The sequence below is a fragment of the Epithele typhae genome (assembly GCF_022376455.1).
Source record: "Epithele typhae strain CBS 203.58 chromosome Unknown BXZ73scaffold_48, whole genome shotgun sequence".
In the NCBI taxonomy this organism is placed as follows: domain Eukaryota; kingdom Fungi; phylum Basidiomycota; class Agaricomycetes; order Polyporales; family Epitheliaceae; genus Epithele; species Epithele typhae.
In genome coordinates, this window is record NW_025954239.1 from 176,339 (window position 1) to 203,350 (window position 27,012).

Here is a 27,012-nt window from a genome sequence, read left to right on the forward strand (position 1 = left end):
ATACAGCGCAAAGATGCTTTTACTTCAGAAGTTGGTGCTTTCGCACGAGCGTCTCTTCGGGCGCCTCCGGGTACTCCACCTAGACTGCGCTGTCTGGAAAATATGTCTCCGTGCGCCGCATATAGTCGTCAAATATGATGATGGGGTAACATATTATCATCCACAAACCACCCCTAGCACGGGTCGTTGGGATGGGAAAAGCTCCAACGAAACCACTCATGTTGGACCACACCAGCGCCGTACGGGTCGAGTTTTGCTATATTTTCCGCGTCTTTTTCGGTTCTACATGTTTTCTGCGTATACAAAAGTGGTTCCGTGGTGCGCGCACGCGGAGTCGCTGCGAAGCCTAGCCCTCCGCCTCCGCCTCCATGGCACGCCCGTGGGGGCCGCCGTCGTATGCACAGCTCGGGAGCGCTAGCCGCGGGTGAGCTCCCCGAACGCGGACTCGACGCAGACCTTGATCTCGCGGTAGGAAACGACGAGGCAGCTCTGCTCGTCGCGGGAACGAGCATGAGACGCTCGTCCGTGCCGGCGTCGAGCTTGTTGAGGCACGAGAGCACGTGGGTCAGGTTGATGACGGGCCGGCCGAGCTCGTCGACCTGGTGGAAGACGTAGTCGCGGAAGAGCTTGATGATGTACCGGTCGCCGGTTTCGGACCAGCGCGTTTCGTGGTTGTGCCTGTGGAGGGCAACAGGTGAGCGGATAGGCAGGCAAGAATGGGGTGTAGGGGGAGAGCATACTCGGGGCGCTCGTTGATGAAGCCGAACTTGCAGAGGAGGCGGACAGGCGGGCGTTCTCGAGCTCGCTCATCAGCTCACCCTCAAGACGGTCGACCGCGCTAGGGGAAGATGAGTAAGAGGAAACGGCGAAAGTGACAACACCCTTACTTCTGTGACTCGTCCAGTTCCGTGAGGAGGCGACTACCATCATGTCAAACAGATGACCGACAGTCTTGAGTGGTGATGGCTTGGAGATCAGGAAAAGAGCGATGCTCTTCAAGTCGGCCGAATAGTTGCGGCTCAAGTTCTCGACGGCCTTGCCGGGGTTGTTCATGGCTGTCATACTGCTAGAACACAACTGGAAGATCAGAGCGCCGAACATCTGGAGATCCTCTTGCTGCAGCATGGCGAGGTCCGAGTGCATGTCATGCATTAATACATCCACAATACCACAAGAGCCGATGCGGACCCTTGGAAGAGTAAGCGGCCGCGGAAGATTAGGTGCAGATGCGAAGTACCTGTTTTTGCCAGTGACCAAGATCTTAGTGGCTTCGATAAGACGCACGGCGAGACCAGCTTCATGGACGGCCTTGATGGCATTCCCTATCTGTATGACGTAAGACCAGATTGTGCGCTCGGGACCCGGTTGGACTGCGCTTGCAGGCGACCGTTCTGGAACTGAGGCGCCTTTGGCTTCATGTGGGTCTCGTATAGGGTCTGTGCATTGGGATGGTCATCATAAACAACGACCAAAGCTGAAAAGGAACTTAGCAAGGTAACCTGATTGCGACCAAGAATACGTACACGAGTCGTTGAATGCCCTAGTGGTAAATGCCTCGTGTACCGACACGATGTTGGGGTGTCGCAGGCGAGACCAGCTTTCAATGCTCGAAAAGGCCGATTGTTGCATAAGCCGGAAACCTGATCCAAAGCGGAATGAGAGCGATCCAGGCAAAATCGAGCCTCTCGAAAGCGTACCTTCCATGCGACGGAGGACGTAGGTCACACCATCGTTCGAGCTGGCTGCGCGGTAGACCATCGAATACCAGCTGCCAAACTTGCGACGCTCCGGGACGACGGTCTCGAGGGGCACGAGAGAGTGATAGCCTTGCAGATCCTCCGGAAGGTTCGATCCAGGAGGGGCAGCGATGTGCAAGGTCTCGGAGCGCTTCTGAAGTTCCTCCCGAACGTCATCGGAGATGAAGTAGCGATGGGCGAGGGCTTCTGGGCGAGGTAGGGTGTATAGATGATAATTAAGCTGGGATGGGGAGGGATCAACGCTGTGGGGGAAGACCGGGAGGGGGATGAGGTACCGGTTGACGAGAGTATGGCATGGGCGTCGGATAGAATGGATCGATGCCGGCTTCATAGCCTAGCATGTGGTCGTGGGGGACATCGTATGGGTTGTGCGCGGACTAGGATCGGAAACATTTAGAAGCATGCAGACAACGAGGATAAGGGAGTGAGATCCTACCAGCTGGCTGCCATCGTCCTGGAGGTGGCCGTTATGACCTGCATACGCGTAGGGGTTGTAAGGATCGTATTCTTCGGGCTCGGGAGAGGTCGGTGGTTCCTGCTCTTGCTCCAAAGGGTAGGAAGAAGAGGAGGGGTCGGAGGAGGTCTCCCTGATGGGAGATTCAGCAAGAGGATGGGCGCATGTGCGCGAGAACACGTTGGAAAACCGGAGCACGAAGGGAAGGGAGATCGCGGAACGTACGAGGAGACAGAAGACGGGTGCTTCTGGACAAAGGCAGGAGCGGCGGCGGAAAGAGAAGGGCTTGTGGGCTGGGTGGGACCCTTGGGGACGAAAATGGGGGCGTTGACCGCCTGGGCTGGAAGGGCGGGCTGGGGAGTGGGAGACTCGGGCGATCTGGAAGGCGGTCAGGCGAGAGGTGCGAAACCGCCGGGAGGCACATACGGCAAATAAGGCTCCTCAAGCTGTCGATCGGCATGAGCGAGGGCATGCGGGTGGGGGAGGCAAACTGACCTGAGGATGGTAGAAGGTACAGCCCTTGTCTTGAAACTTGCAAGATCTACCCGATGGCGTTCAAGCACTGGAGATCGCGGGGGCAGAACGACGCACCCGTAAATGAGAATATTCCTGCACTGGCGCTGCGGGGTGTCTGCGCGGGGTGAGCAGGGCAGACGGGGCAGGGAGCAGCGGGGACTGACCCTGCCTGGCCGGCCGGGGACTGGCGGGCTCGTCGGAGGGCGGGGCGGAGATCTTGACGGCGGCGGAGGCGGGACGGGCGAAGAAGGCGATGTCGCCGTGGGCCATGCTGGGCTGGGCGGGCGACGACGCAGCCGTGGACCGGGCGTGGCCTGAGGGAGCGAAGGAGAGGCGGCGAGCGTGAGGGCCCAAGCTGAGCCCAACCCAGCCGCTCACTCCGAGCCCCTCGACTCGGTCCCGGCCCAGGCGCCCGGCAATGCATCCAAAGCGACGCCCACACCGCGAAGCCTGCCCGCTCCTTGCCCTCCACCACCATCTCGACGTCTGCCCGCGGTCCCCATGGCTCTCGCCCGCGACGTCGCCGCCTTCAAAACCGCCCTCCACCGCCAGGACTACACCTCCTGGCACTCCCACCCCCCTCCTCTCCAGCCCGGCGCCCCTGCCCATGCACCCGCGGCTCCGTCGGATGGTGGCGAGTCCTCCAAGAAAAAGAAGCGGCCAAAGTCCAGTGCGCTTTTCTTTTCTTTTTCGTAACGCGTCTCTCGCCCCTCTCACCGCCTGCTCCAGACATCGTCTACTCTCAGCCTGCCGACACGGGCTCGGGGACGAACATCAACACCCAGCTTGTGTACCTCGTAAACCACCTCAAGTCTCATGGCAACCCCATGCGTCTCCAGGACCTGGCCATCTACACGAGCACGCCTGTGGACACCGACAAGGTCCTTCTTGAGAAGTTCAGGGGACACGATCGTGTCGTCCATGACCCCAAGACGGACCTGTACTCGTACCGGGTGCGTCGATTCCTTTTTCTCCTGCGCTTCTCCCCCGGACTACTCAAGACGTCCAACCACCGATAGCACGACTTCAACGTGCGCAACAAGGCTGCCCTCCTCACCGAGATCCAGCGCCAGACCCGCAAGGGCGGCGGGCTCTCGATCCGCACGCTCAAGGAGAGCTGGAAGGAGGCGCCGCAGGCGGTCGAGGAGCTCGAGAAGGAGGGCGAGGTGTACGTCACCCGGACGATGAAGGACAACCAGATGCGGATGGTGTTCTGGAACGAGGTCAAGCCGGTCGAGGATCAGGGCGGGATGGCCGTCGACACAGGTATGCCGCCCCCCGCCTCGCCCGCGCGCTCACCGCCTTACCCCGCGCAGAGTTCTCCGACCTCTGGCACAAGCTCGAGGTGCCGAACGACGTCGACCTGCTCAAGGCTCTTGCGTCCGAGGGCCTCCAGGCGACCGCGGCCGCCGCGCCGGTGCTGCGGGCGGGCGCGGGGGCGAAGAAGAAGGGGAAGAAGAGCGCGCCGGGCAGCGGCAGGTCCGCATCACCAACACCCACTTGAAAGGCACGATCGACCTCTCGCGCGACTACGTCGCGCCGGGGGCGGGCCCAAGTAGAAACCCTTGTATACCATGCGGACTATATACGACGCAGGCATGTTCTATACACTATGTATATTAGACTAATTTCGTTCTCTGAATCGAATGGTTGGGTTATGGGTGGCCTGGCGGCCATCGGACAAATACTTTCACTCCTACGGATGATCCACTCACGTGCCACCCTGGGGGAATGACCTTTCGTATCTGGTGTAGATCACATACGACGAGTATTCGGCGCCCATACTTGCCGGGTGGTAATTATATCCTGGGACGCAGTACTGACAGACTGACGGATTTATTTGCCTCCGTTGCGGCCACAACGTTGTGCTCCATTATGCAAGTGCGGTTGCTGGTGGTCCAGGTAGAAGTGGAATCCAACCTACACCAGATCATTAGATGATTATGCGTGCACTCTTCTCGACGATCCAGAATTCAGACGCGGTCTTCTAGTGTGAGATTAACGGCGATTGAGCTTGTACTTATTGGAAGGACGTGCGCCAGCTTCGTTCAAGGATTGTCTATAGTAGGCGCTTATGTGGTTCCAAGTTGCTTGTGCACACTGCCTCTGACAATTGAGAGCGCGAGATATCATACCGGATGCCGTGTATACGTCGCAGGGTATCAAGCATTAAATGCCCCCGTACACGATCTGCCCATCCACCACGGTCGCAAGCACCTTCGTCTCCAGGATCTCGCTGAAAGCACCCTCCTCATCCATGATGTTGCGGTCAAGAACCACATAGTCGGCACGCTTCCCGGCGGACAGCGACCCAAGGGTATCTTCCGCGAATGCGGCATATGCGGCGTCGAGCGTCATGCCCTTCAAGGCCTGTGAACGAGTCAGTCGCTCGCTGGAGTACCTGCAAGTCCTATTAGCCCCGACTCCAGGCAAAATTAAGGAGGCAGCACTAACCATCCGTCTTCGCCGTGGGGGCTCTTGCCCTCGACATCCAGTCTAGACACCGCAGCGTAGAAGCCGAGTAAGGGGTTGATGTCCTCCACCGGGAAATCAGAGCCGAGCGGGAGAATGCCGTTCGGCGAGGCCTTGAGGAGGACTGGTAGGCGTATGCGCCACGGATACGCTCGGGCCCTGGACGTAGTATGAGCAATATTACATGTAACATCCCACGAGAAAGAAGTGCATACAAGCCGTTTCTCTGCGTACCACATGTCGCTCGTTGCGTGAGTTGGTTGTACGCTAGTCAGAACTGCGCGTGGAGATGCGATTTCAGCTCACTCATCTCGTACCTTCCTCCCAGACACGTACCTCCCAGTTCGCCGGCGCGGTGAAGGTCTTCTACGCGCATGATCTGCGCGTGCTCAATGCGGGGTCTCCTCCTTGCTACCGCTTCCTTGTCGTCTGAGGTCTTGAGCAGCTCTTCAAACGTGTCGAGTACGGCCTTGTTGGCGCGGTCTCCGATGGCGTGCGTGTTCTTGAGCAAAAGATGGTAAATCGAATGACAGTTTGAGAGCGATCATGGACTCACGATCCCCCAACCTCGCTCCCACCAGGTTCGCACCATCTTTGCGTACTCGGCCTCAGGGAAGCGCATGATCCCCGTCTCTCCGGGCTTGTCAGAGTAGGGCGTCAACAGTGCTGCGCCCCAGGAGCCCAGAGCACCGTCCGTGAAGAGCTTCACGCTGCGCATGCGCACGCGTGCGGCAGGGTCGGGGTCGTAGATCTCCAGGTGCTCGGCCTCGTCGGGAGACATGCGGTCCGTGTCGGCCATGGCGTACACGCGGATCTACGCAGCGATCAGCACCGCGAATGGTTGGGCATCGCGATTTCCACCGACGTACAGGCAGCTTTCCCTCGGCGTTCATGCTGTCGCCGAGCACCGTCGTCAGCCACTCCGCTGTTCGCGCCCCACGCGCCGAGATCGTACCTCTTGAACAGCTCGAGCGTCTCCATCTCCATCGACGCGTCGTGCACGCTCGTGAGCCCGACGGCGACGGCGTCGCGCACGACGCGCGCCGCGTACTCGGCCTTTTTTTGCGCCGACCACTTCGGGACGGGGACGAGCTCCTGCGCGGCGTCGAGGAACACGCCCGTGGGCTCCCCGTCGTCCCCGCGCACGATCTGGCCGCCGGGCACGGAGGCGGGGAACGAGCCGCCGAGGTGCGTGCGGGTGAGCGCGAGCGCGCGAGGGGAGAGCCAGAGCGCGTGCACGTCGACGCGGTGGAGCGCGATTGGGAGGCCAGCGAGCGCTGGGCGGGAACCGAGGTCCGCCTACGTGCTGGCGTGCATCAGCGCACAGATGATAGTAGGCGGGGTGGGAGAAGGACGAAGGGCGACGCACGGCAGTGGGAAGGCGCCGTCGGTGTCGGCCAGCGCGTCTGGTCCCAGCCAACCGCCTCGAGCCAGGTGTCGGGCCCGGAGGGGTGCGCGCGACGTAGGCTTCGAGGACGTCGAGGAGCGCGGAAATGCTGCGGACCTGGTCGAGGCGCAGCTGCACTTTGAAGCCGTACTCGATGAGGTGCGCGTGCGCATCTGGGGGAGCGTCAGACGTGGCAGCAGCGGAGGGCGAGCGCGCGTACCGGTCAGGCCGGGGACGATGATGGCGTTGGGCGGGGCGGTGAAGACGGGAAGAGGCTTTTTGGCCTTGGGCTCGTTCCCGTAGAACTTGAAGATGAGCTCGTTTTGATAGTCGTCCCACCACGTCTGAACGTCCGCTGGAGGGTGCGTCAGCAGAGGTTCGCCGGAGGGGATCGACGAATCGTGACAGACCCAGGGAGCCTGTAGCAGTGACTCTAGCCTTGTCGACCACGACACAATCTACTGCGGGTGCGGCGCTATCGACGGTATGCACCTTGCCTGTCTCGTGGGCACAGAGAGCATAAGATGCCGGCAGAGAAGTCCTGAGAGACGTGGCCTGAGTGAGCGAGTAGTAGTACGACGACAGGCCTGCGGTGGCCGTTGCGAACAAGGCCCAGACGACCTGCTGCCGAGCAGAGCCGTTTGATGCCGCTTGTTGGGCCACGTCTCGAGAGTTGTGCTTTGGGGCCATGGACTCGGGGTCTTCGCGGGTTCCTGCTGGCCTGGATGGTGGTCCAGTTGAAGCCCGCCACTACGGGCGCTTGTTGTCAGCGGTTGATACAGATGCGAGCAGCTTCAAGAAATTGTTCAAGCTCAAGCTCAGCCAAAGCTCAGGTCAGGTCATCACGGCAGGGTTGTCACGCCCGAACTTTCATGATAAGGTATAGTGAGATTGTGGAGGAAACAACGATCATATTACAACGGCGCGAAGACGGTGAAGTGGATCTTCAAGATCAACCACTCATACGGCACATATCCAAACCCTCCACAGTAACGTGCACTACGGCGAATGCGAATGACCCAAGAACCGCAGCGGTACCGGGTTTCTCAAGACTGATGACAGGAACAATTCGATGAACAGACAAACGCACATTACAATGCAAGAAACTCACCGCGGGAAAACCCGATCTAGCATCGACCTCCAACATATGAGACCACTCGAACTCGTTGATATCGAACTCGAACTCGGGGTACCGTTTCTTCAGGAAGTCAAAGAGGACCTGTAGTTTGTTATAATCCTCCGAAGTCGCCTGCTGGAGACACTTTTCCGACAGTTGTTGCTTGTTGATGAAAGGGACGGAGTGAATTGGAAAGAAAATGTGAGTGCGGCTCCTGCCGCCGTTGCTGTAGTCGTATCGAACTGGATCCAGTCAGCCCCGACAGAACGGAGGGTATGGATAATCACTGACCCGCCACACTGGGAATGGCCTTGCGCATCTGCGGGCATGATGCTCGCACGCGATCCCACACATCATCACAGCTGATTACTTCGTCGAGTGGAGGGTCGGTATCGTTCGCGTCCATCTTGAGCCTTTGTTCGTCGAGCGCTAGTAATTCGCGACAGGGGGGCAACGATTTGACAAGCCGTATGAAGCTGTCGGGACGGAGTTGGTATCCACTGTATATAGCGTATGTCGAGAATCCGTGCCCATATTTCCCGGCCGGAAAGTCAATCCCAGGCATGACGACAAGGAGGCTGAAGACAAGGGGAAGATGAAGTTGTTGCTGCTGTCGGTGGTGGTCCAGATCAAAGGGCTCAGAGGGCGAGCGGCACGTGAAGGAATCAGACAGCTGGGTTAGCCGTAAATGTCACCCTGTGAGACCAAGTCCGAGGGGCAGAACCTACCACACATTACTGGACACGCATAATCGTTTAACGACCTGGCGGCGCGCAGGACAACACCTATACAACATGACGACGGACAGAAACACGGACAGTGCGGGGATGGCAGGGGCAAATGCAGATGCAGCGGGCGCGGACGCGGGCAGAGGAATCAGCGGGGATGAGATTCGAGATTGGACAATGGACAGTGAAGAGAGCTGGTGGTTCGGGGATCAGAAAGGACGAAGACTACCCAGGGATACAAAGTGCGCGCGCCGACAGCGACAGAGAGATCAACGGATACGATATAGCTCGGGAAGCGGGAAGGAGACGGGGCAGGAATATACGCGGCGAGTATGGTCCTATAGACGGGTACAATGGGTTCGGGCTGCGGCGGCTTCTACTACATGTGCGGATGCGGGTCATAACGGACGTGAGATGCGATGTGTCCTCCTTCAGAGGGCGAGTGCTGGGTGCAGTATCGAGTGAGTAAACGTAGTAGACATAGACATAGAGACTGTAGAGGTGTAAGATTGAGGAAAGACAGAAAGGATTCATGGTTGGCATTATTACAATGACGAGGGCTTCTATGCCGTCGCGCGCTTGACCATCTGGAGGACAAACCAAACGCGTCAGTGATGCGACAGCCAACCGTGAATCATGGCTACGCACCTCGCGGGCCCACTTGAGGGTCCTCTTCGTTTCTGGGCTCATACGCCCCTTCATGCGAAGCTCGCTCGCCAGCCACTCCGCAAGCAGCAGCTGCTTCAGCTGTCCAACGGGGAACGCGTCCGCGAGATCACCGACCAGCCCGACGGCCGTCTTGATCGTCGACTCCGAGCGCTCAGAGTCCGCGAGGCACTTCTGCACGAGCTCGAGGATGTGTGGTATATGCGGCAGGAGGAGCTCGACTTTCGGCGTGTTCTTGAAGCCAGAGACGATACCGGTATATGCCTCGAGGATACCCTCACGAAGCTGACCGACGTACTCGACCAGGTCGATGTCGAGCTAGGGAACGCCCCTCGTCAGCCACGCTTTCAAAAGTTGATTTGGAGATATACGCACTGGGTTCGGCTGTACGGAACCGGCTTGTCGGAGAACACCCATAGTGGCGTTAAGGTAGGGCTCGAACTGAGGGCCGATAGCCATCGCGAGGTCACCGAAGCAAGCCAGGATCGCAATCTTGACGTTGCGGTTGAGGACGTCGCTCTGGAGGTTCTCCAGAAGGACAGACATGAACGCCTGGCAGTACTGGGCCGTCTGGTCGCCGAGAGCGCGCGAGATGTCGCCAATGATGCCAACGGCGACGGTGCAGAGCTGGGTATCTTCGTGAGCCTTGAGGGCGGGGTACAGGTGCGGCAGGAACGCGTTGATGTAAGGCGCGAAGCCCTGCTCCAGGGCGGCAGAGAGGGCACCGACAACGAGGAAGCAGTCCTCGAGGAGCGTAGAGGTCTTGCTCGCAGCTTCGATGAGCTGAAGTATCAACGTCATGATACGGTCACCAAGTGGTTGGATACCGCTTTCGAGTTTCCGGATGATGCTCTGGAGAGAGTTCAGTGGCATGAAGGCTTAACAATCTCAACACTAGCTTACCGTGATGACACCGCAAAAGTTGGTCATGAGGTCGTTCCAGTTGTTACGGTCGTCAACACCGATGATCTGGTTCTATGACCGCGTCACTACGAATGGAAAGGAAGAAAGAAGGTGCTGGATTACTGACTTGCATCGCCAGAAGCTGCTCCATACGCATGAGAATTGTGACGGCGGTGTTTTGCACAACGGTGACAGTGTCGGCAGTTGAATGAGTGATGAACGAAGTGATGGCTTCGTACGCGGCTGTCCTGTGAGTGCCTTCGAGGGTGGCGCTGGCAAGGATTTGAATCGTATGTTACTTGAGATCAAAAGGATAGAACCTACGTTTCAGTGACGTGGAGGAGCGCATTCACGACGCCCTCGTAGTAGGGCGTAAGAGGGCTGGGGGCATTGAGAGCATCGCCGTCATCATTCTCAACGTACCCAAGCTGGTCGGCGAGGTTCATGAGGGCCCAACAGCAGTTTGTGACGATACGCGAGTTGTCCTGCAGGCCAGCCACGAGGGCCGAGATGAGCGGGTGAAGGTGCACATCGGGCCGGATGGTGGTGATGAGGAGGTCGCAGATACGGCCGAGCGTCCACGCAACGGTGTCCTTCACTTGGACGTTCTGATCAGCCATCATGTCGATGAGCATCGGTAGCGCCTGGTTCACGAGAGGCGTGAGGACATTCGGGTCGGGGCCGTCAAGGATCGACCCGAAGGTCATGACGGCCGCTTCGCGCATGTGCCAATCCGTCGCGCGGATGTTGGCCTCGATGAACGGAATGACGGCGGGGACGATGTTGTCTTGCACGGCTTGGGCGAGCAGGCCCAGACACGTTGAAGCAGCCATCGCTACGTTCCACTCATCTTCATCAGCATCCTCATCCTGGTGAGTGAGGAGGTCGAGCAAGACCGGAACGATTTCAGGTAGCGCGACCTTCGCGAAGAACTTGCTCTCATTCTCGGGTACTTCGCCATATTCGGTGGCCTGAAAACTAGGTTAGACTATCCCTTGAGCATCGCAATAACCCATCCGCATACCTCTGTTGCCTCCCAAGCGAGGTCGGTCTCAACCTCGCACACTGTTGACCAGAACTCAATGGCCTGCAGAGCAATCTTTTCCTCGGTGTGCTTCATCCCCATCACAGTAAGCTGTGCAAATGGTCAGTGATAAGATAACAACAATCTAAACAAAGCCCTTACCCCAAACAACGCGCGCTCCATGTAGAAGCTCATCTTGTCGTAGTACAAGGACATGATCTTCACCAAACACTCAAAGGCGCCGATCTGAACAGACGGATTGGGATTCTGGGTGGCTTCGCAGACGACTTGCATGATGTAATTCCGCTCGCCCTGATGATCCAAGATAAAGCAGAAGCGAAAACCAAGGGGAATGAAGGCGCACCTCGCGATCGAAGTTGTCACGGACGAACTCAAGCGAGTTGAGAAGAGCAGTGATGGCAGCCAGCTGGACATCCTGCGAGGACTCCTCTTTGCGCGCGCCGTGGATGACCGCGGTCAGGATCTCGTTCGAGCGCATCGAGAGAATATCAGGTTGCTGGTCGGGGGCATTAGATGTGCCGATAATGCGCGCAAAGGAAGCGAGACACACCGACTGCAGCGCCTCGCAGATGAAGCCGATCGTCTGGAGAGTGGCCACGCGGAGATTCACATTTGCGGGGTCGGAGACAAAGCCGAGGAGGATGCCGACGACGTCCATCCACTGGCCGTTGGGGAGCTCGACGGAGGCGATGGCGGACACGACCTGCGCGGCTACCGTGCCAACCTTGCCGTCGGAGGACGCGAGGGCCATGAGCGCATCCTGCTTCACCTTGTTCTTCGTGCCGTCATCGAGCGCGAGCCAACGGTTCGCGTAGTCGGTCTGTCGTTGGAACTCCTGCGGGCGGGGGTGAGCGAGTGTGGCACGAGTGGAAGAGGCACTAAAGCACGAACTCTTGCGGAGAGGGTGTTCTTGAGTGCAAGACCTGCGGCATTACGGACATGACTAGGAGAGGACTCGTTGACGAGCTCGGCGGAGAGCATCAGCATGTACGCAGGCTAGATGGGCGAGGCCGATGAGCGTCCTTGGGTTGAGACGGGGAGACGGATGGCGAGGGGACTCACGTAGTTCTCCCGGGATGCGCTCTCGAGCTTGGCTGTCGCATCGTCGCGTGTGTGTGCATCTGGGGAGCGCGTCGAGCAGGGTGAGGACGAGAGCACGGGTCGGGTGCGCGACGAGGTGGGTGCGGAAAAGGACTCACCGGGAGAGAGGGTGTTTGCGAGGAGCTCTGTGGCATTCATGGTCGTGATGGAAAGGACAGCGCAGGCGTTTTGGAGCGGTCAGCGGCGGGCAGGGCGCGGAGGACGATGGCGGACGAGAAAAAGGACGCGGGTGGCGGAGCCTGCCTGGGTCAAGGGATCCAGCCCGGCGCCTGTCCCGGCTGCCCGACTCGCCAACTCGACGACGACGCCCGCCTCGTCCCTTTTGTCTCCCGCTCTCACCAGCAGCCACCCCGGCCCACCGCGCACCCGCACGCGCCGACCATCTTCTCCTTCGAGCACGCCCATCCATCCGTCCAGTGCACCAGCCCGATGGCCGACAGAGTACGTGCCCCCCTTCTCGTCCTCTGCACCCCAATGACCTCGCGTGCTGAAAGGGTCGTGGCGCCAGCAGAGGGGCCTTTCGCGGCGGTCCATCCATGCCAGGTCGTGGAGGTAGACCAGGCCCGTACGTCGTCCGCGTCTCCGTTCTTGCCCCGATGCTCAGCCCACGCTCCATCACGTCAGGGCACAGCCGACCATGGACAAGCCCAAGCGTGAGGCCATCCTCGATCTCGCAAAATACACAAACGAGCGGATCCGTGTCAAATTCACTGGCGGTCGAGAAGGTCGGCTGCCTATCCTCCGGCCTCCCTTGCTTGTATTCGATCCTTCGATCCTGAACGTTCTCTTTGATTCCCAGTCGTTGGCGTGCTCAAGGGTTACGACCAGCTCCTTAACCTTGTGCTTGATGAAGTAACCGAAATCATGCACGACGGTATGTGCTCCCCTGCATACGTAACTGCCCGCGGACACGCGCTCACCCTGCCTGATCACAGTGCCGGAGGGCGAGCCCACGTCGCGCACGCTCGGCCTCGTTGTCCTCCGCGGCCCCACGATCACCCTCCTCAGCCCCGTCGACGGCTACGAGGAGATCGCGAACCCGTTCATGGCCCAAGAATGATTGCACGCTCGCCGGCGTGCTCTCCATTCCATGTATTTCTAGTGTACACAAGGTCTGCTCGCCGAAAGCCTGCTGTGGCTGCCTGCCCCGCCACCATTCCTTGTTTCCAACTGTTGTGTGTGTCCCAAGCGTGGTTCATGTTTTCTTCGTACACTGCACGGAGCCGTCCTTGTTCGCGGCTGTGTCATCGGTCACGATAAGCCCGTGCGCTGCGGTAGACCACGCTTATAAGACAAGCGTGTCCTTCTGCGCACACGACATGTGATACTCACACGGACTACAGACTCCTTATGTAATACTATTGCAGCAAAACCGAGGTATACGTTGGTGAGTGCGGAGATATATACACGTTGTACGGAGGACGGATCACCGAGCTCGTACCAGGCACGGGAAATGAGTGTGGAGGGGCAACAACGCTGGGCACTAAGTGAGACCGGGGACCAACGACTAACGAAGGGATGGCATGCATGAACCCGAATGTGTTAATGATACCAGGAACCATAACCGGGCCGATGGGCTACAGTATACACGAAGGATGAAAAGCGGGCGAACGGGGTGGGCTGAGGAACGTGAGAGGCGTGAACGCGTGAGGGAGTGGGGTGCGTGCCCGGGCGAAAGACCAAATTACGATCCAGCGAACCAGCCATCGGGGTCAGGGGCGAGGACGGCACCGCGGCCGCGGAGGTCAGACATACGACGCGCTCTCGAGCCCTGCCTTGCTCACACGGCGCATTGGCTGCAGCGTCGCCTCGTTCACGGGCGCCCGCCGCGCGTGACGGTAGCGACCGGTCGCGTCCTTGATCTCCATCTCCTGCCCCGAGTCGCCGATCTGCGTCGCGTCCATATATGGGGGTCCGGACACGCCGGAGAACGAGTACGGGAGCGAGAACAGCGGCGGGAGACTCTCGCGGATGTGCTGCGGGACGACGGCCGCCGAGCGCGGCCTGGTAGTTGCTCCCACCGTTGCCGCTCTCACCATCGCCGCCTCCTTCTCCTTCGCCGCTTTTGACGACGCCGACGGACTTGCCGCCGAGCTCCAGCTCCTCGAAGGTCATGAGCTCAGAGACGAAGCCAATGTTGGGCGAGATGCCCTTGCGGCGCTCGAGCACGAAGGCGTATGCGCGCGAGAGCGTCCAGTGGTTGGCGTGGATGAGGTATGCCATTACTGCTGTCACCGAGCGCGACTTGCCCGCCTTACAGTGGACGTACGCGGGTGAGGAGTGCAGCCGCGCGTCGTCTATTGGTCGCGCGGGCGATTAGCGGTCGTGCAGGCGCGGGGACAACGGCATGGATTGGGACTCACCGAGCACTTCACACACTTCGCGGACACCTCGGGTGATGTTATCCTCCTCGACCGTGTCACGCATGGGAATGCGGATGTAGCGCTCGAACCGCTGGCGCAGGTTGAGACCTTGGTCGTCGTCGCACTCGATGGCTAGGTTGAGAATGCGCTTGACGCCTAATGCCTGCAGCTCCTCCACATGCTCCTCCGTCGTAAGCTCAGGGCCTAAGAAGAGGAAATTCGGAAGGATGGTGGACACGGTGAACACGGGGAACGGTTCTTCGGTGGTCGGCGGTTGTGAGGAATCAGGGCGGGCGGTGGAGGGAGAGCGGGAGACTGGTGTCGTTGGCGAGTGGAATCCACCCCCACGGGGCGTGCTCGGCTGACCCCATGATGGTGATGGTGGAGGTAACCAGTCTAAGGGATGATTTGGCGAGGAAGCGGAAAGAAGACGGGCGGAGCCGGGGGAGACGGGCCGGGGAGGTTGAGACGAAGGTGGGATGGTGAGCGGGAGCGGGAACGGAGGCCGGAGGGTGGGGCGGCGAGGGTGGCAGAACGGGTGGGAACTTGTAGCTTAGGCAGGCTGGAGTTGAGTCGTTCTGTCGAAGTGGTGTCTAGCTTCCGTAGTGTGGGTACACTCGGTCGGCGTGGGGGAGGAGGACGGGAGAACCCAAGCTGGGAGGGGGCGTGTGAGGGCGCCGCTGGGTCTGCGTCGGGATCCCGCCATGGCATCGCGCTCAGGGTGGCGGGCATCATGGGATGTGCAGAGACAGCAGACCGCTCGATTTCTGGGAGGTCACGCGGGCGAGGGACGACAGAAATATCGAGATGGAAGAGACCCCCAAGCTTGTTGTTTGCCTTCTGAGGTTTCGTTGGAAGTCGATCAGGGGTTTTCGCTGCTACGTCGTGGCTGATACACTGTCGGAGGTACGGATGACGCTGGGCGGCGGCAAAACCGCCGCTGAGGTAGTCGATGGTGCCATGGTCAAGGAGAGGCTCGACGAGGTTGAGGAGGATCCAGGCAGTTGCCTTGGGACTCGTCCTCTCCCGATCGTCCATTAGGTCGTCATAGACGATCATGTCGCCATCCCAGTCCCCGCCGTGCATCATGTCGTCCCATTCCCGCTTCCCAGCATCGGTGGTGATCCACTGACGAAGGGCGGAGATGTCCTGCGGGCCGCCATTCGGCTTCTTGGAACGCTTGAGGATAAGGGAAGGAATGGTGTGAATGTTGACGCTGTACTGTAGATGGCCAGCGAGGAAGACGACGGGCGGTCTGGTGTCGATGAGAATAGGGTGGGTAGGGGATGAGATGCGGGCGAGAAGAAGGGCGGGTTCTATGCCGCCGGCGGAAGAGGAGGAAGAGGAGGAAGACTTCCAGTCATCGACCTCTACACTTGCGCTATAGAGTGCAGAGGTAGGAGTGAAGTACACACTGGCGGGGCTCGCGCTCGAGGTCGGGCTGGGCGAGTGGGTGCCACGCGCCTCTGCCCACGTTGCAGCATAGGGAGAAGCGGCCTGGGCGCGGAGTGAGGAGCTGGAGGAGCGGATGGGGCGGAGCTTGAGATTCTTCTGCACGCTGCGACGAAGCTTCTCAAGCAGGGCGAGGTCTTTGGAGATGTCGTCGGGGGTGTGGTCGGAGTCGTGGTCTATGGCGTCGCCGTACTCGCGCGGGGAGTCGGTGTCGGTGTCGGAGGGAGAGGAGAGGGAGAGAAGATCATCGTCGGCGCCCTGGTCGACGGGAGTCTCTGTCTCGATGATGGTGTTGGCGGGACCGGGGCGGACGACGGTCTCGAGGCGGAGGTTTGGGGGGCGGCCCTTGAAGGCAGGCATGGGAGCGGACCGAGCGCGAGGAGGAGGGGGCGACTGGTGCGAGAGCAGGCGGGACACAGCGTCGGGGCGGGGACAGCGGGGAACCTAAATATGCTTATCCCATCAGCGAAATGAGGGATAGCCTAGGGTGGGGCAATCCTCGGCTAGGGTAGCTAATCCCGTGCCAAATCGAATGCGCGCGAAATAGGAAAAGCGGGGCCAGCACAGGCGCCCACACACCCTGACCGCGTTCTTGTCTCGTCTCTGCAGAAAAAACGCGATCCCGCCACCGCTGCCCCGCCCACGATGTACAAGTCCTCGAATTACCGCAAACAACAGCCCCCGTCGGACTCGCCCACCGACAGATTCCGCCCCCAGGCGAAGCAGCTCCTCGAAGCCTTTCCCACATGGTCATACGACGGTGCGTCACCTCCGCCCCCGCCTCCGCTCCATACCCATCGCCCCGTCCACAGACATCCAGTCGCTCCTCGTCGAGGTCAACGGAGATGTGACACTTGCGTCGACCCAGATCCTTGAAGGTGCGTCTCGTCTTCTCTCCCCACTTCTGCGCGCCAACTCCGTCCAGGGCACGCGGAGCAATGGGGCTCGGTCACCCGCAAGAAGGACAAAAAGTCCACGCCCACCGCCTCCTACAACAAGGATGCGTCCTCTGCCAGAGACCGTGGCGAGTTCCGCGGTGGCAGAGGCGGTCGTGCGGCTAGGGGCGGCCCTCGCGGCGGCGCTGCTCGCGGCGCCTCTGCCCGTGGCGGGCACCACGAGGTCAACGGTCATCGCACCAAGCCGTCTCTCACCGGCCAGGACGACAAGGACCACGTTGCTCCCGACGCCGCCGCCCCGCTCACCACCGACGGCGGGGCCCCCGATGCAGACGCGGATACCAGTGCCTGGGGCTGGAGCACCCCACCCACTTGGGGCGGAGACACTGCCGTCTTGAACGGCTCTACCCACCCTCCTGCCGCAGTCCCCGTCGCTGCCCCCGTCGCTGCCGCCTCCCCTCCCACTCAAGCACCCGCTCCCATCGCGGCAAAGGTTGTGACCAAACCCGCCACGTCCAAGCTTTCATGGGCGCAGATCGCTAGGTACGTCCGTTCTCCATATTCTTCTCGCCAAATGGTCGTCTGAGGCACCCTCCAGCAAGCCGCAAGAGAAGCCTACTCCCCCTCCCGCCCCCACTCCTGCCCCTGCTCCTGCCCACACTCCCGCTCCCGCCCCCGTCTCTGCTCCTCAACCTGCTTCCGTTCCCACTCCTCCCCCCGCGTCTACCCAGCCCGAGCCCTCTCCTCCTGCAGAGCCGACTGAAATTATTGCGCCTTCCACTGGCTGGGAGGAGCCTACTACTGTACAGGCCCCGACATGGGACGATGAGCCTCGTGCTCCACCCCCAGCCGAAGCCCCGGTGGCTGTTGATGAGGCTGCGCCCATTGCGCCTGAGACGACAACCGCAGAGGAACCTCCCATAGAACCCAGCGCACCAGCTGTCCCTCCAGGAGTCGGTCCTCCGGCTGTTCCAACGGTCTCGCCTGCCGTGCCTCCCGCCAAGCCTCTCACTCCTTCGGCCTCTTCAAGACCGACCCCGATTTCACACCGTGCTACGAAATTCAAGACCACGGACCAGCCCGTCGTTCTCCCTGCCAGCTTTGGCTCTGGTATTGAGAAGATCGGCATGCAATTTGGCAGTCTGAGCCTTGGTGGGGAGGACCTGGACGCCCCCATGTAAGTCGTCGATTATCTTCGTCTGAAATGTGTAACTAACGGTTCGTACAGCCACGAAGTGGTTCCGGAGCCGATCCCTGCTCAGTCCGAGCCTTCCCCTGTCCCTGCACCCATCGTGCAAGCTCAGGAACCTGCTGCTCCTGTAGCCTCGCCGCCTTCGCAACCCTCCCTTGCTTCTGTTGCCCTCTTCCAACCTTCCGTCTCGCAACCTGCTCAACAGCCCCCCGCTCAGCCTGCCCCCCAGCAGCCTCCTCATCTCCCTCCCGTCGTCCAGCAGCCCCCCTCAAACGTACCTTCATCCCTTTCAACTCCCTCCCTCACCACTCAGACCTCACTACCCTCTTCCGCAACCACTTCCGCCATTTCTCCGTATTCGCAACAGTCTCAGCCCGCGCTTGCAAGTCACCAGTCTCAGCAGGGCCACCTCCCGTATGGTCTGCAGACCCACCTCGAGCAGGTCCAGTCACAGCAGCAGCATTCCACCCCTCAGCAGCAACAGCAGCAACAACAGCCTGCTCAAGGCGGCCCATCATCTTACTTCCGCCAGGCTGAGGCACCCTACTTCCACACCCCTACTCCTCCAGCCGGTCAAAGCCAAGAGAGCCCGTACGGTGCATTCGGACAGCAGCTCGGGCAACACCAGGGCCAGGGCCAGCATCTGGGCAACTTCAGCCAGGACTACGGCTACAGTCAGAACCGCGACTCCTTCTACGAGTCCTACTCTGGCCCTGGTACCTTTGGGAACCGCAACGTCCTCGGCCATGACGACCAGATCAAGGGCATCCCCGGCTCTCAGCAGCCCGGCCTGCCTCCCACTGGGAATGCGCAGAGCTCGCAGCAGCAGCAGCAACCCCAGCCCTCGCAGGGCAGCCAGGGTTCGCAGCCCGCCGGCCAGGGCCCCCAACAAGGCTACCCGCCGCCACTCCCGCCGTACTACTACCAGCCGTACCCACAGAGCCAGTACTACGGCACGCCGTACAACTCGGGCTACAGCGTCCCGCAGCCGTTCGTGAAATACCCCGCGGTCTTCCAGGGTCCGACACAGCACCAACCGCGGGGCCACCCTCGGTAGGCCCCGCGGGCAAGCAGGCGCCCGGCGTTGGTGCGGGTATGGGTGGGCCCACGCAGGTGCAGCATCAGCCGCAGAGCCCGTATGCGCAGACGGGCCTGTACGGGCACGGGCAGCAGCCGCACTCGAACGCGTACGACGACCCGGCCGGGCTCGGCGGGTACGGCGCACACCAGCACCAGCACCACTCGCACTCGCTCGCCGGCCAGAACGTCGGCGTCGGGGCTGGGATGGGTGGCGGCATCGGCGGGGGCAGTGCGCCCACGGCGCGGAGGCGTACGGCAAGCACGGTCACCAGGGTCTCTACGGGAGCGGTGGAAGCGTACAGGGCATGCAGGGCTTCATGGGTCGTCTGCCGGACGCGGCGCCGCGCGCTGCGGCGGGATCCCCGGAGAACGCGTACAAGCCGTACGGGGGCAACGTCGGGGGCGTAAAGGATGTCGGGACCGCCGGTGTCGGGCAGGGAGGCGTCGGACAGGGCCCACAGGGTGGACGGGTGCAGCCGCAGGGCCAGAGCGCCTTCTATGCGCAAAGGTTCGGTGCGAGCCAAGGCCAGCCTCAGGCCCAGCAGGCTCAACAGCCACAAGGCCAGGGCCCGCAGGGTCACTTGGGTACCCCCAGGGGGGCTCGGACGGCAGCGGTTCTACTCGTACCAGCCCAGGCAGCAGCAGGGGTACTGGCAGTGAGCATCGCGTAGTCTGGTAGTTCGGTTGGGCTGCGAGCGGAGATGACGGACGTGTTGGACATTCTGTGCGTTGCGCCGTGCCGTTTGTCTCGGCTCTGCCGTCTTGCTGTGAATATCGACTTGCCCTACCAATTTTCTCATTATCCCCATCCCCATCCCCATCCCCACTCACTCCCACTGCACGTTCGCACCTTTTCGTCCCGTTTGTCTGCTCAGCTCAACCATGATGTCCGCCCCCGTTCCTCTTGCTTGTCTTGCTGTTTGCTCCGTCCCCGATTGTGTCTCATACGTCTTGTCCGCTCGTCCCTGTGTGTCATGTCCCCGTCCCCCGTCTCTGTCTCTTTGCCTGCCTCACCCCACTTTGCTCCCGTCTCGCCGTCTCTCTGATTTTTCCGATCTCTCGATCTCGCACTAGTACTAGTAGTCCACTACCACTGTACGCTTACGATTTAGTTGGCTCCGTGCAGCGTCGATACGGGGCCGCGAATAAACGCTGCAAACCCATCGCTGTCTGGGTGTCTGTGCGATGGATTGATCGCTAACCAAGCTTGTACATAAGACTGGTGCGGTACAACATGGGGGTCAAACGAAATCCAAATACAACGCTGCGCGACAGTGGGGAATAGGGAGTCCAGACTACTTCTTCGCGAAGAACGATGTGATCTTTGCCGAACCATCGGCGGCGGTGGGCGGTGCTTTCCGTGGAGACGGCTGGGGGAGAAACAGGGGGATGAGCAGAGCGTGGGTAGTCAAACGAGGAAAGAGCGTTACCTTGGGTGGTTTCCGCCTTGCCGGCTGCGACGGCACGCGCGCAGTGAGCGCACGACTCCAAGTCTGGATCAGGAACCGCCTCGACCGTACATACCTTTGACGGCGACGGGGTAGCGCGTACGCCCGGAGGCGGCTCGACGATTTCGACGTCCGAATCGCCGTCGCGGGCGTCCTCCGCGTCCCCCGTCGATCCGCGCCGAGTGCTGGCGCTGGCGCTGCGGGGTGGTCGCCGTGGGCGTGGAGTTTGGGCTTCTTGGGCGTAGCGCGGCGGGGCTCCGGCGACGGGCTGCGCTTCTGCTTCGGCACGGAGACCTGCTTCTGCGGCTGGGAGTTGGATTGGGATTGAAGTTGGGACGTCGCCACGGCGCGGGCGGCCTGCGCGGCGAAGAGCGCGTGGATACCGTCCGCGCGGGCAGCGACGGGCTGGACGAACGTCGGGGACTCGACGCCGACTTTTCCAACCTCTTTGGGGACGGGGTAGCTGCGAGCGGGCGTCGCGTCAGCCGCTCCCTCTCACGGCAGGACGAGGCAGAAAGAGAGATCAGGGTGGAAGGGAGAGCGAAGGGGCGAGGATGGAAAGGTTCGGGGGCGCACCAGGTGAATGGCGGGTCCGCGGGGGGTCGCAGAGCGCGGAGAGCGCGGCGGACCAGCGGCCGGAGGAGGTGTCGAGCCAGGCGGAGAGCGCGGCGGCGTCGGGGAGGACGACCGGCTGGCGGTCGTGCAGCCAGGCGATGGGGGCGCTCGCCGCGGCCGTGACGATCGCGAACGTCCAGAGCGGCTCGGGCTCGCCTGAGATGCCACGCGTCGCCGTGAGGACCGGGGCCTGCGGGGCGGGCAGAGAGCCTGAGACGGACGGACCTTCAGCTCGACGCGGTCCCAGAGGCCGGCGAGGAGGAGGAGCTTCCCGTCGGCGCGCTTGGTGAGGTGCGGCACGCGCTCCTTGCCCTTCTTCTGCCACTCGTAGTACCTGCACGCCCGACGCCGCGGTCAGCGCCGGTTCACGCGGGGCGGTGAGCACGAGAACGCACCCTTGGCACACGACGGCGCAGCGTTTCCGGCCCTTGACGCTCGCCCAGAGCCCGTGCGGCTCCTCGATGAGAGCCTCGCTGCGAGCGTTGATAGTCTTGAGCTGCCCGCTCGTGTCGTGCTTGCTGAAGTGCGGGACGAGGCCCCAGCGCATCGTCTGCATTATCACCGTCGCTGGTTTTTCGAATTTCGTGGACGGAGACTCGGAGACTGGTCCAGGGGTGGGGGAAGTTGGGTGGGAGCCGGAGGGGCCTGGTTCGCTCGACGAGCCCCCGGACGCGCCGTCGTCCCCGCGGCGGATGACGGGCGCGTTCGTGCGGGGGGCGACGTTGAATCTGCGCGAAGAAGTGAGTGAGAATGGGAATAAATCTAGCGCATATATGGGTGAGCGAAGGTACCGCGGGACGAACTGGTCCCTGCCGACCCAGTTGGCGACGTTAACGTTGTAGGCGTGCATGTCCTCGATTTCCTCATGCTGGGATTCAGGAGGTGCGGACGGGTGGTTAGCGGGCGTATGAACGTGGCCGCATCCGGAGATCGTTGTTCTCACCGAAATTCCGAGCGCGAAGCGGCCGCACATGGCTCGACGAGGTGATCTCCGGACTCCGCGAGACACCAAGTTCAAGGGCTAGTACTAGTGTCTGTGTTTCGCCTCGGCTGTCGTTTGAAAGGAGGTTTCAGGGTGCTACAGTACTCGTGTATAACTTACTGCGGGTCTTTGGACGAGACGGGGTAGCGGCTGAGGCGTTTCGAGTAAGTGAGTGCGACGGTGGCGGACAAGCCGAGTGTCACGGTTGCCGCCCTAGGTCGCGATGTCCCGCGGCGCTTACATATGGTTCGCAGGCTAGCGGCAGGCTTTCAGCAGAGTCTCAGCAATTGTAGTCTATGATTCTGGCTTTCCAGCGGTGTGTACGAATAACGATACGTGCGTGTACAGTATTTGGCTTTCTCCTCTCCGTTCCCTATTCCCTCCCCCCACCGTCCGATGCGCATCGCTCTGCGGTCCGCCGCACGCACTTGTCCCATGCATCTGCGGCAGAGATCCGACGCGTAGCGGCCCCGAGTCGCACACACGCAGCCGGCAGCAACCGCCTGCACGTTATGGCCGGCGCACGGGCGACACACGCCCCGACGGCGGCGCGCTGTCGTCGTAGTCGCTGCCCTCCGCCTTGAGCTCCGGGTGGCCCATCTTGATCAACTTCTTGTCGAACACCCGGAGCCGGTACCCGCTCACGATCCGCTCCAGCAGCTCCGATGTCGACACCCCGGGCGTGCGCCGGGTGGGCAGGAACTTGCCTGGCGCGCGGGGACCCGTTCAACATTGTAGAGGGTTTAAGAGAGTGAGTGTGGACTCACCAGCGTTCTTGACGAACGCGTACACATCGTCGTGCACCCCAGACGCGTACGGGTCTTCGTCGTGCGCGACGTAGTCGATCTGGTGCTGGATCTGCCGTCAGTATGGCCACACCCGCGGCCGGGACCCGACCCTGTACGCACCTGCGAAAAAAGATGATGTCAACGAGAGCACACGAGCGGCAACCGCGACACCGGCGGCGGTTGTGACACAGTGGGACGTACCTTTTCGATGAACGCGGCGTCGAGCACCCATGGCGCGTCTGGGATTATCTCGTCCACCCACCGACAGTGCCGGACTGCCTCGCACCTGGCCCGATCGCATAGATATGAATGATTGTATTCCAGCTAGATCCACGAGGGAGACGCACCTCTCGGCGTGCGGAGGATGGGCATGTTCTTGTTTCCTCGCACTGCTCGTCCGAGTTGACGCCGACGAGAAGGTGCACGCCCGAGACGACGTGCTCCGGCGCGTCCGGGGGCGGCGGGAAGGCGAGCTTGGCCTGGCGGAGCTGGAGCGCGTGGCCGAAGTGGAAGAGGTCGTACACCCCGTCCGAGTACACGCGCACGGGGCGGCCGACCGGGGGGGGTTGATGCGGTACTGGCGGGCGGGGCCGAGGGGGTCGGTGCCGGCGATGCACGCGCGCGCATAGTCCTGGATGTCGGCGGGGAGAGGTTCGCGGGGTTGAAGGCGGAGACAGAGACGGCGGCGGGCGCGGGCTCGTTCGCAGCCAGCGAGGAGGGCGAGGTAGGGGCGGGAGACGCCGGCGGGGCGCCGGGCGCGGGGGGCGGGTGCGGGACGGGAGTGGGAGCGGGGGCGCGGGTCGGCATCGGCGTCGGTGGTGGGCGCATCGGTCGCGCCCGGGTCGTCGGAGTCGTGCAGGGGGGCGGAAGAGAGGAAAGGGGAGGCAAGGGTAGAGGCGATTGAGGACGCGTAGCGCGCTGGGCCGGGAAAGGAGGGGGTATCGCGGCCGCCTTGGCCGCGGGTGGTGGTGATGCTCTCGACATCGCCGTCATAGGTGGGACTGTCGAGCCCGCCGTCGTCAGAGGAGACGACGGAGGCGGCGAGCGCGTGGCGCGGGCGGGTTGTCCTGGCAAGCGCGGCGACGGCTGCGGGACGGGCGGTCGCGGTGCGGGGGTGGTGTGGGACGGAGCTGGAGACAGAGGAGGCGCCGTCGTCGGTGAGCGGGTCATTGTCCTCCTCGGAGGCGTCGTAGGCAGGGGAGTCGAGCACAGGGCGGTTGTGGGCGAGGGAGTGCTTGGTGCCAAAGGATCGCTTGGAATGGAGGACCTTGCGAGGGGCGGCGGTGGAGGCGAGAGAGGGAGCAGGGGTGGAGGTGGCCTGGGAGGGCGAGGCAGCGCCCGTCGTCGTCGGGTCCATCGCTGGGGAGGATGAGGGCGATGGCAGAGAGCGATTGGAACCTGGCGGAGCGGCCGCGCGAGCCGTGGCGGGTGGCCGGGGCGACCTCGTCCAGAATGATATCGCTCAAATTTCCGCGCACGAACGTTCCTCCTGTCCGCCATCTCCTCCCCCTGCGCGTCCTGCTTTGCTCGTTCTCATTGTCTGCCCCGCCGCCGCCGCCCGCCACACCCGCCCGCCGCAGACGACGACGACCGGTGGGTGAGAGTCGAGCAGACGAGGGCGGATGATTGGGAAGTGATCTCGTCCCTGCGGAGTCTCAACTTCTGGCGCCGCTCAAACCCCCTGCGGCGGAGCTTGAACGCGCGCGGCGGAAGCGGGCCAACGACGCTCTCACCTCCACCACCCTCTCGCCCGGCTCACTCCTCCTGCTCGCTGTTGATGGACACTAGCGCAAAGAAGATTCTCGAGACCGCGACCATCAAGACTCTCCATGCGCACGGCTTCGCTCGCTCCTCCACCCAGGCAAACTTCGTCCTTGCTGACCTCCTCTCCCGTTACCTCGCCAATCTCTCCGCCACCGTCGCAAAGTATGCCGAACACGCCGGCCGCAGGTCCATCGTGGCGCGCGACGCGATAGAAGCCTTTGGCGAGCTGGGCACCAACATGGACGAGCTCAGGGAGTACTGTGCCGTCGAGGGCCGCGACATGGCCCGCTACGCCATCCATTCTGCCAAACGCGTCGAGGAGCTGGCCGAAATCAATGGTGCGTCTCCTCTCCTCTTGCGCTCTCTGTGCCCTCATTCCTCGCCGTCGCCCCTCCCGTGCAGCCCAACTCGCTTTGGGCCTCAGCCATGACGAAGACGATCTCATCCCGCTCGAATGGGGTCCCGTACCCGAAGACCTCCCATCCGAAGGGGAGGAGAGCGAGGACGATGAGATAAACACCCCATCCGACGAGCTCGCCAAGGCAGACATTGTCATGGCCGATGCAGACGATCTCCAAGACGAGTCGGAGCCCATGGACCAGACCCCAGATCTCCCGCTCAACCTCCACGTCCACCGCCCGCGCCCCCTTTACCGCTCTCCCCATCTCGAACCCCTCCACGCCCCCACGAAAACGCCTGCGAACGGCGAGCTGGCAGCCCCCAGAACACATCCCCGACTATTTGCCGCCTTTCCCGACCGCCGACGCGCAGAGAGTGGCGAGTCCGCCGCCCGCCGAGGGCGCGCCGCTGGCGAACGACGCGGTCAAGCGGGAACGCTCCGCGACGCCCCCGTTGCAGGCGCAGATGTCGACTGCGACCTCGTCCGCGGACTACCACGCGGTCGTGCCGTACGACCAGTCCTCGCTCGCCGCCCTCCCCGCGCGGCACCTCCCCTCGCGGCCACCAGGCATGGACGCCGCACATGGACAACCGCCACAGATCCTGCCGACGCAGCCGGCGCTGCTTGGGGCGTACCACCACCTGCTCACGAACCCGCCTCCGGAGAAGGTGGTGGGCGTGAACCCGGCGCGGTACCGGGTCGGGCTCGCACTTGTGCAGCAGACGGAGAAGGCGAACCGGTGGGACGCGCCGGCGACGCTGTATGGGAGCACGGCGCCGAACCTGCCGCGGGTGTCGGCGATGCCTGCGAGCTGTGCGATCCCGATTGCGAAGGGACCTGGAGGGACCGGCTCTGGGTCGGGTGCGGGGACGCCGGACGGGAGCGGGAGCGGGAAGGGAGACGGGGAGGAGGGGAAACGGGTGCTGCCTGGGGCGCCGGCGCGGACGATCACAGTGCAGGACCGGGTGGTGCCGTCGATTGTGCGGCAGGACTCGCGGATCCCTCAGCTGGCGCGGCACGTTCTTTCGGTGAGTCTGGCGCGTTTGTTCTCGTGCGGGGGCGCAGTGCGCAGGGCTGCTTTGCTCGAGAGAACGCAGGCTGACGGTCGGACATTGGCACGCAGGGGAACGTGTATGCGCGGACGATGCGGATCCAGCACCCGCCGGTGCTGCAGCGCGGGCCGCAGAAGCTGACGTACGGCCCGGGGGTGAACGCGCCGTGGAACTCGAGCCTGTCGCCGATGCCGGCGGCGACGCCAGCGGGGGGCGGGAAGGGCAAGGGCGCAAATGGAGAAGCGAACGGGATGGTGAACGGGAAGGAGAAAGAGAAGGAGAAGGAGAAGGAGAGCTCGCGGCCGCTGCCCGACGCGCGGCTGTACGCGACGTGGAACTACGAGCCGAAGCGGTTCGACGAGACGTTGGTGGTGCGGAGACGGATGGGCACCGTCGTGGGCCACCCGCCGGGCGGCGGTGGGGGGCGGGCGAGGAGCGAGAGCGTGTTCCCGTAGGTGGTGGGAAGATGGGTTGTGTGGCCTGCTGTGGGACCAGGGCCGTGGATGTGGGTGGTTCGCTTGTTGGTCGGGCGGCAGCTGGCAGTCTGGACGGACCAGGGCCAATCGCGAGCCCAGGGATCAGACACTGGTCCGTGTGCGGGTGTGGGGCCTGCCGTGTATTATTACCAGCTATCTTATTTGCTCTGCCATAGTCCACAGCGAGTGTGCTGCGAGCTGGAGGAGGACGTGGGGGACGTGGACGCTCGAAATAGCGGGGCAAGGCGAACGGGGAGAGGGCGATTTGGGCCCCCGGCGAGCCCGGAGGACGGTGCGGGTGATGCGGCCGCTGTCGGGATCGCTATGGCAGCGTGGCCCTCGGCGCCTCTGCCGTCCT

General features: G+C 62.2%; 9 protein-coding genes across 9 annotated transcripts; 4 read left to right on the forward strand and 5 right to left on the reverse strand.

The window, feature by feature from the left end:
• Window positions 1–3,228: 3,228 nt before the first annotated feature.
• On the forward strand, window positions 3,229–4,526 carry BXZ73DRAFT_91621 (transcription initiation factor IIE subunit beta; the record flags this gene model as incomplete). The annotated part of the gene is made up of 6 exons (XM_048026044.1): window positions 3,229–3,397; window positions 3,457–3,680; window positions 3,747–3,993; window positions 4,044–4,144; window positions 4,201–4,260; window positions 4,482–4,526. The coding sequence occupies 6 exons, from the start codon at window positions 3,229–3,231 to the stop codon at window positions 4,524–4,526; spliced, it is 846 nt and encodes a 281-aa protein (XP_047875042.1).
• A 370-nt stretch (window positions 4,527–4,896) lies between these two features.
• BXZ73DRAFT_91622 (amidohydrolase family-domain-containing protein) lies at window positions 4,897–7,276 on the reverse strand (the record flags this gene model as incomplete). The annotated part of the gene is made up of 11 exons (XM_048026045.1): window positions 4,897–5,128; window positions 5,182–5,323; window positions 5,344–5,358; window positions 5,384–5,476; window positions 5,536–5,701; window positions 5,756–6,013; window positions 6,069–6,093; window positions 6,155–6,498; window positions 6,662–6,759; window positions 6,807–6,941; window positions 6,997–7,276. 11 exons carry the CDS (start codon window positions 7,274–7,276, stop codon window positions 4,897–4,899), a joined length of 1,788 nt encoding a protein of 595 aa, XP_047875043.1.
• A 1,718-nt stretch (window positions 7,277–8,994) lies between these two features.
• Window positions 8,995–12,284, reverse strand: BXZ73DRAFT_104154 (ARM repeat-containing protein; the record flags this gene model as incomplete). Its single annotated transcript, XM_048015805.1, has 13 exons — window positions 8,995–9,018; window positions 9,080–9,415; window positions 9,473–9,949; window positions 10,001–10,072; window positions 10,128–10,272; window positions 10,325–10,971; window positions 11,025–11,135; window positions 11,187–11,336; window positions 11,389–11,541; window positions 11,596–11,880; window positions 11,937–12,041; window positions 12,108–12,166; window positions 12,245–12,284. The coding sequence occupies 13 exons, from the start codon at window positions 12,282–12,284 to the stop codon at window positions 8,995–8,997; spliced, it is 2,604 nt and encodes an 867-aa protein (XP_047875044.1).
• Window positions 12,285–12,783: 499 nt separating this feature from the next.
• On the forward strand, window positions 12,784–13,206 carry BXZ73DRAFT_91624 (U6 snRNA-associated Sm-like protein LSm7; the record flags this gene model as incomplete). Its single annotated transcript, XM_048026046.1, has 3 exons — window positions 12,784–12,871; window positions 12,946–13,020; window positions 13,082–13,206. 3 exons carry the CDS (start codon window positions 12,784–12,786, stop codon window positions 13,204–13,206), a joined length of 288 nt encoding a protein of 95 aa, XP_047875045.1.
• Window positions 13,207–13,891: 685 nt separating this feature from the next.
• Window positions 13,892–16,321, reverse strand: BXZ73DRAFT_91625 (uncharacterized protein; the record flags this gene model as incomplete). Its single annotated transcript, XM_048026047.1, has 4 exons — window positions 13,892–14,160; window positions 14,183–14,443; window positions 14,510–14,905; window positions 14,980–16,321. The coding sequence occupies 4 exons, from the start codon at window positions 16,319–16,321 to the stop codon at window positions 13,892–13,894; spliced, it is 2,268 nt and encodes a 755-aa protein (XP_047875046.1).
• Window positions 16,322–16,606: 285 nt separating this feature from the next.
• Window positions 16,607–19,789, forward strand: BXZ73DRAFT_104158 (uncharacterized protein; the record flags this gene model as incomplete). Its single annotated transcript, XM_048015806.1, has 8 exons — window positions 16,607–16,721; window positions 16,774–16,839; window positions 16,887–17,400; window positions 17,456–18,034; window positions 18,086–19,068; window positions 19,107–19,315; window positions 19,378–19,637; window positions 19,696–19,789. 8 exons carry the CDS (start codon window positions 16,607–16,609, stop codon window positions 19,787–19,789), a joined length of 2,820 nt encoding a protein of 939 aa, XP_047875047.1.
• A 635-nt stretch (window positions 19,790–20,424) lies between these two features.
• BXZ73DRAFT_91627 (uncharacterized protein) lies at window positions 20,425–22,042 on the reverse strand (the record flags this gene model as incomplete). The annotated part of the gene is made up of 7 exons (XM_048026048.1): window positions 20,425–20,499; window positions 20,654–20,774; window positions 20,915–21,071; window positions 21,154–21,382; window positions 21,418–21,526; window positions 21,588–21,920; window positions 21,984–22,042. The coding sequence occupies 7 exons, from the start codon at window positions 22,040–22,042 to the stop codon at window positions 20,425–20,427; spliced, it is 1,083 nt and encodes a 360-aa protein (XP_047875048.1).
• Window positions 22,043–22,088: 46 nt separating this feature from the next.
• On the reverse strand, window positions 22,089–24,319 carry BXZ73DRAFT_79735 (uncharacterized protein; the record flags this gene model as incomplete). The annotated part of the gene is made up of 8 exons (XM_048023151.1): window positions 22,089–22,242; window positions 22,295–22,387; window positions 22,416–22,429; window positions 22,700–22,881; window positions 22,942–23,032; window positions 23,164–23,248; window positions 23,353–23,539; window positions 23,740–24,319. The coding sequence occupies 8 exons, from the start codon at window positions 24,317–24,319 to the stop codon at window positions 22,089–22,091; spliced, it is 1,386 nt and encodes a 461-aa protein (XP_047875049.1).
• Window positions 24,320–24,739: 420 nt separating this feature from the next.
• Window positions 24,740–26,633, forward strand: BXZ73DRAFT_51359 (uncharacterized protein; the record flags this gene model as incomplete). The annotated part of the gene is made up of 4 exons (XM_048020613.1): window positions 24,740–25,064; window positions 25,129–25,277; window positions 25,336–26,154; window positions 26,250–26,633. 4 exons carry the CDS (start codon window positions 24,740–24,742, stop codon window positions 26,631–26,633), a joined length of 1,677 nt encoding a protein of 558 aa, XP_047875050.1.
• Between the last annotated feature and the right edge of the window lie 379 nt (window positions 26,634–27,012).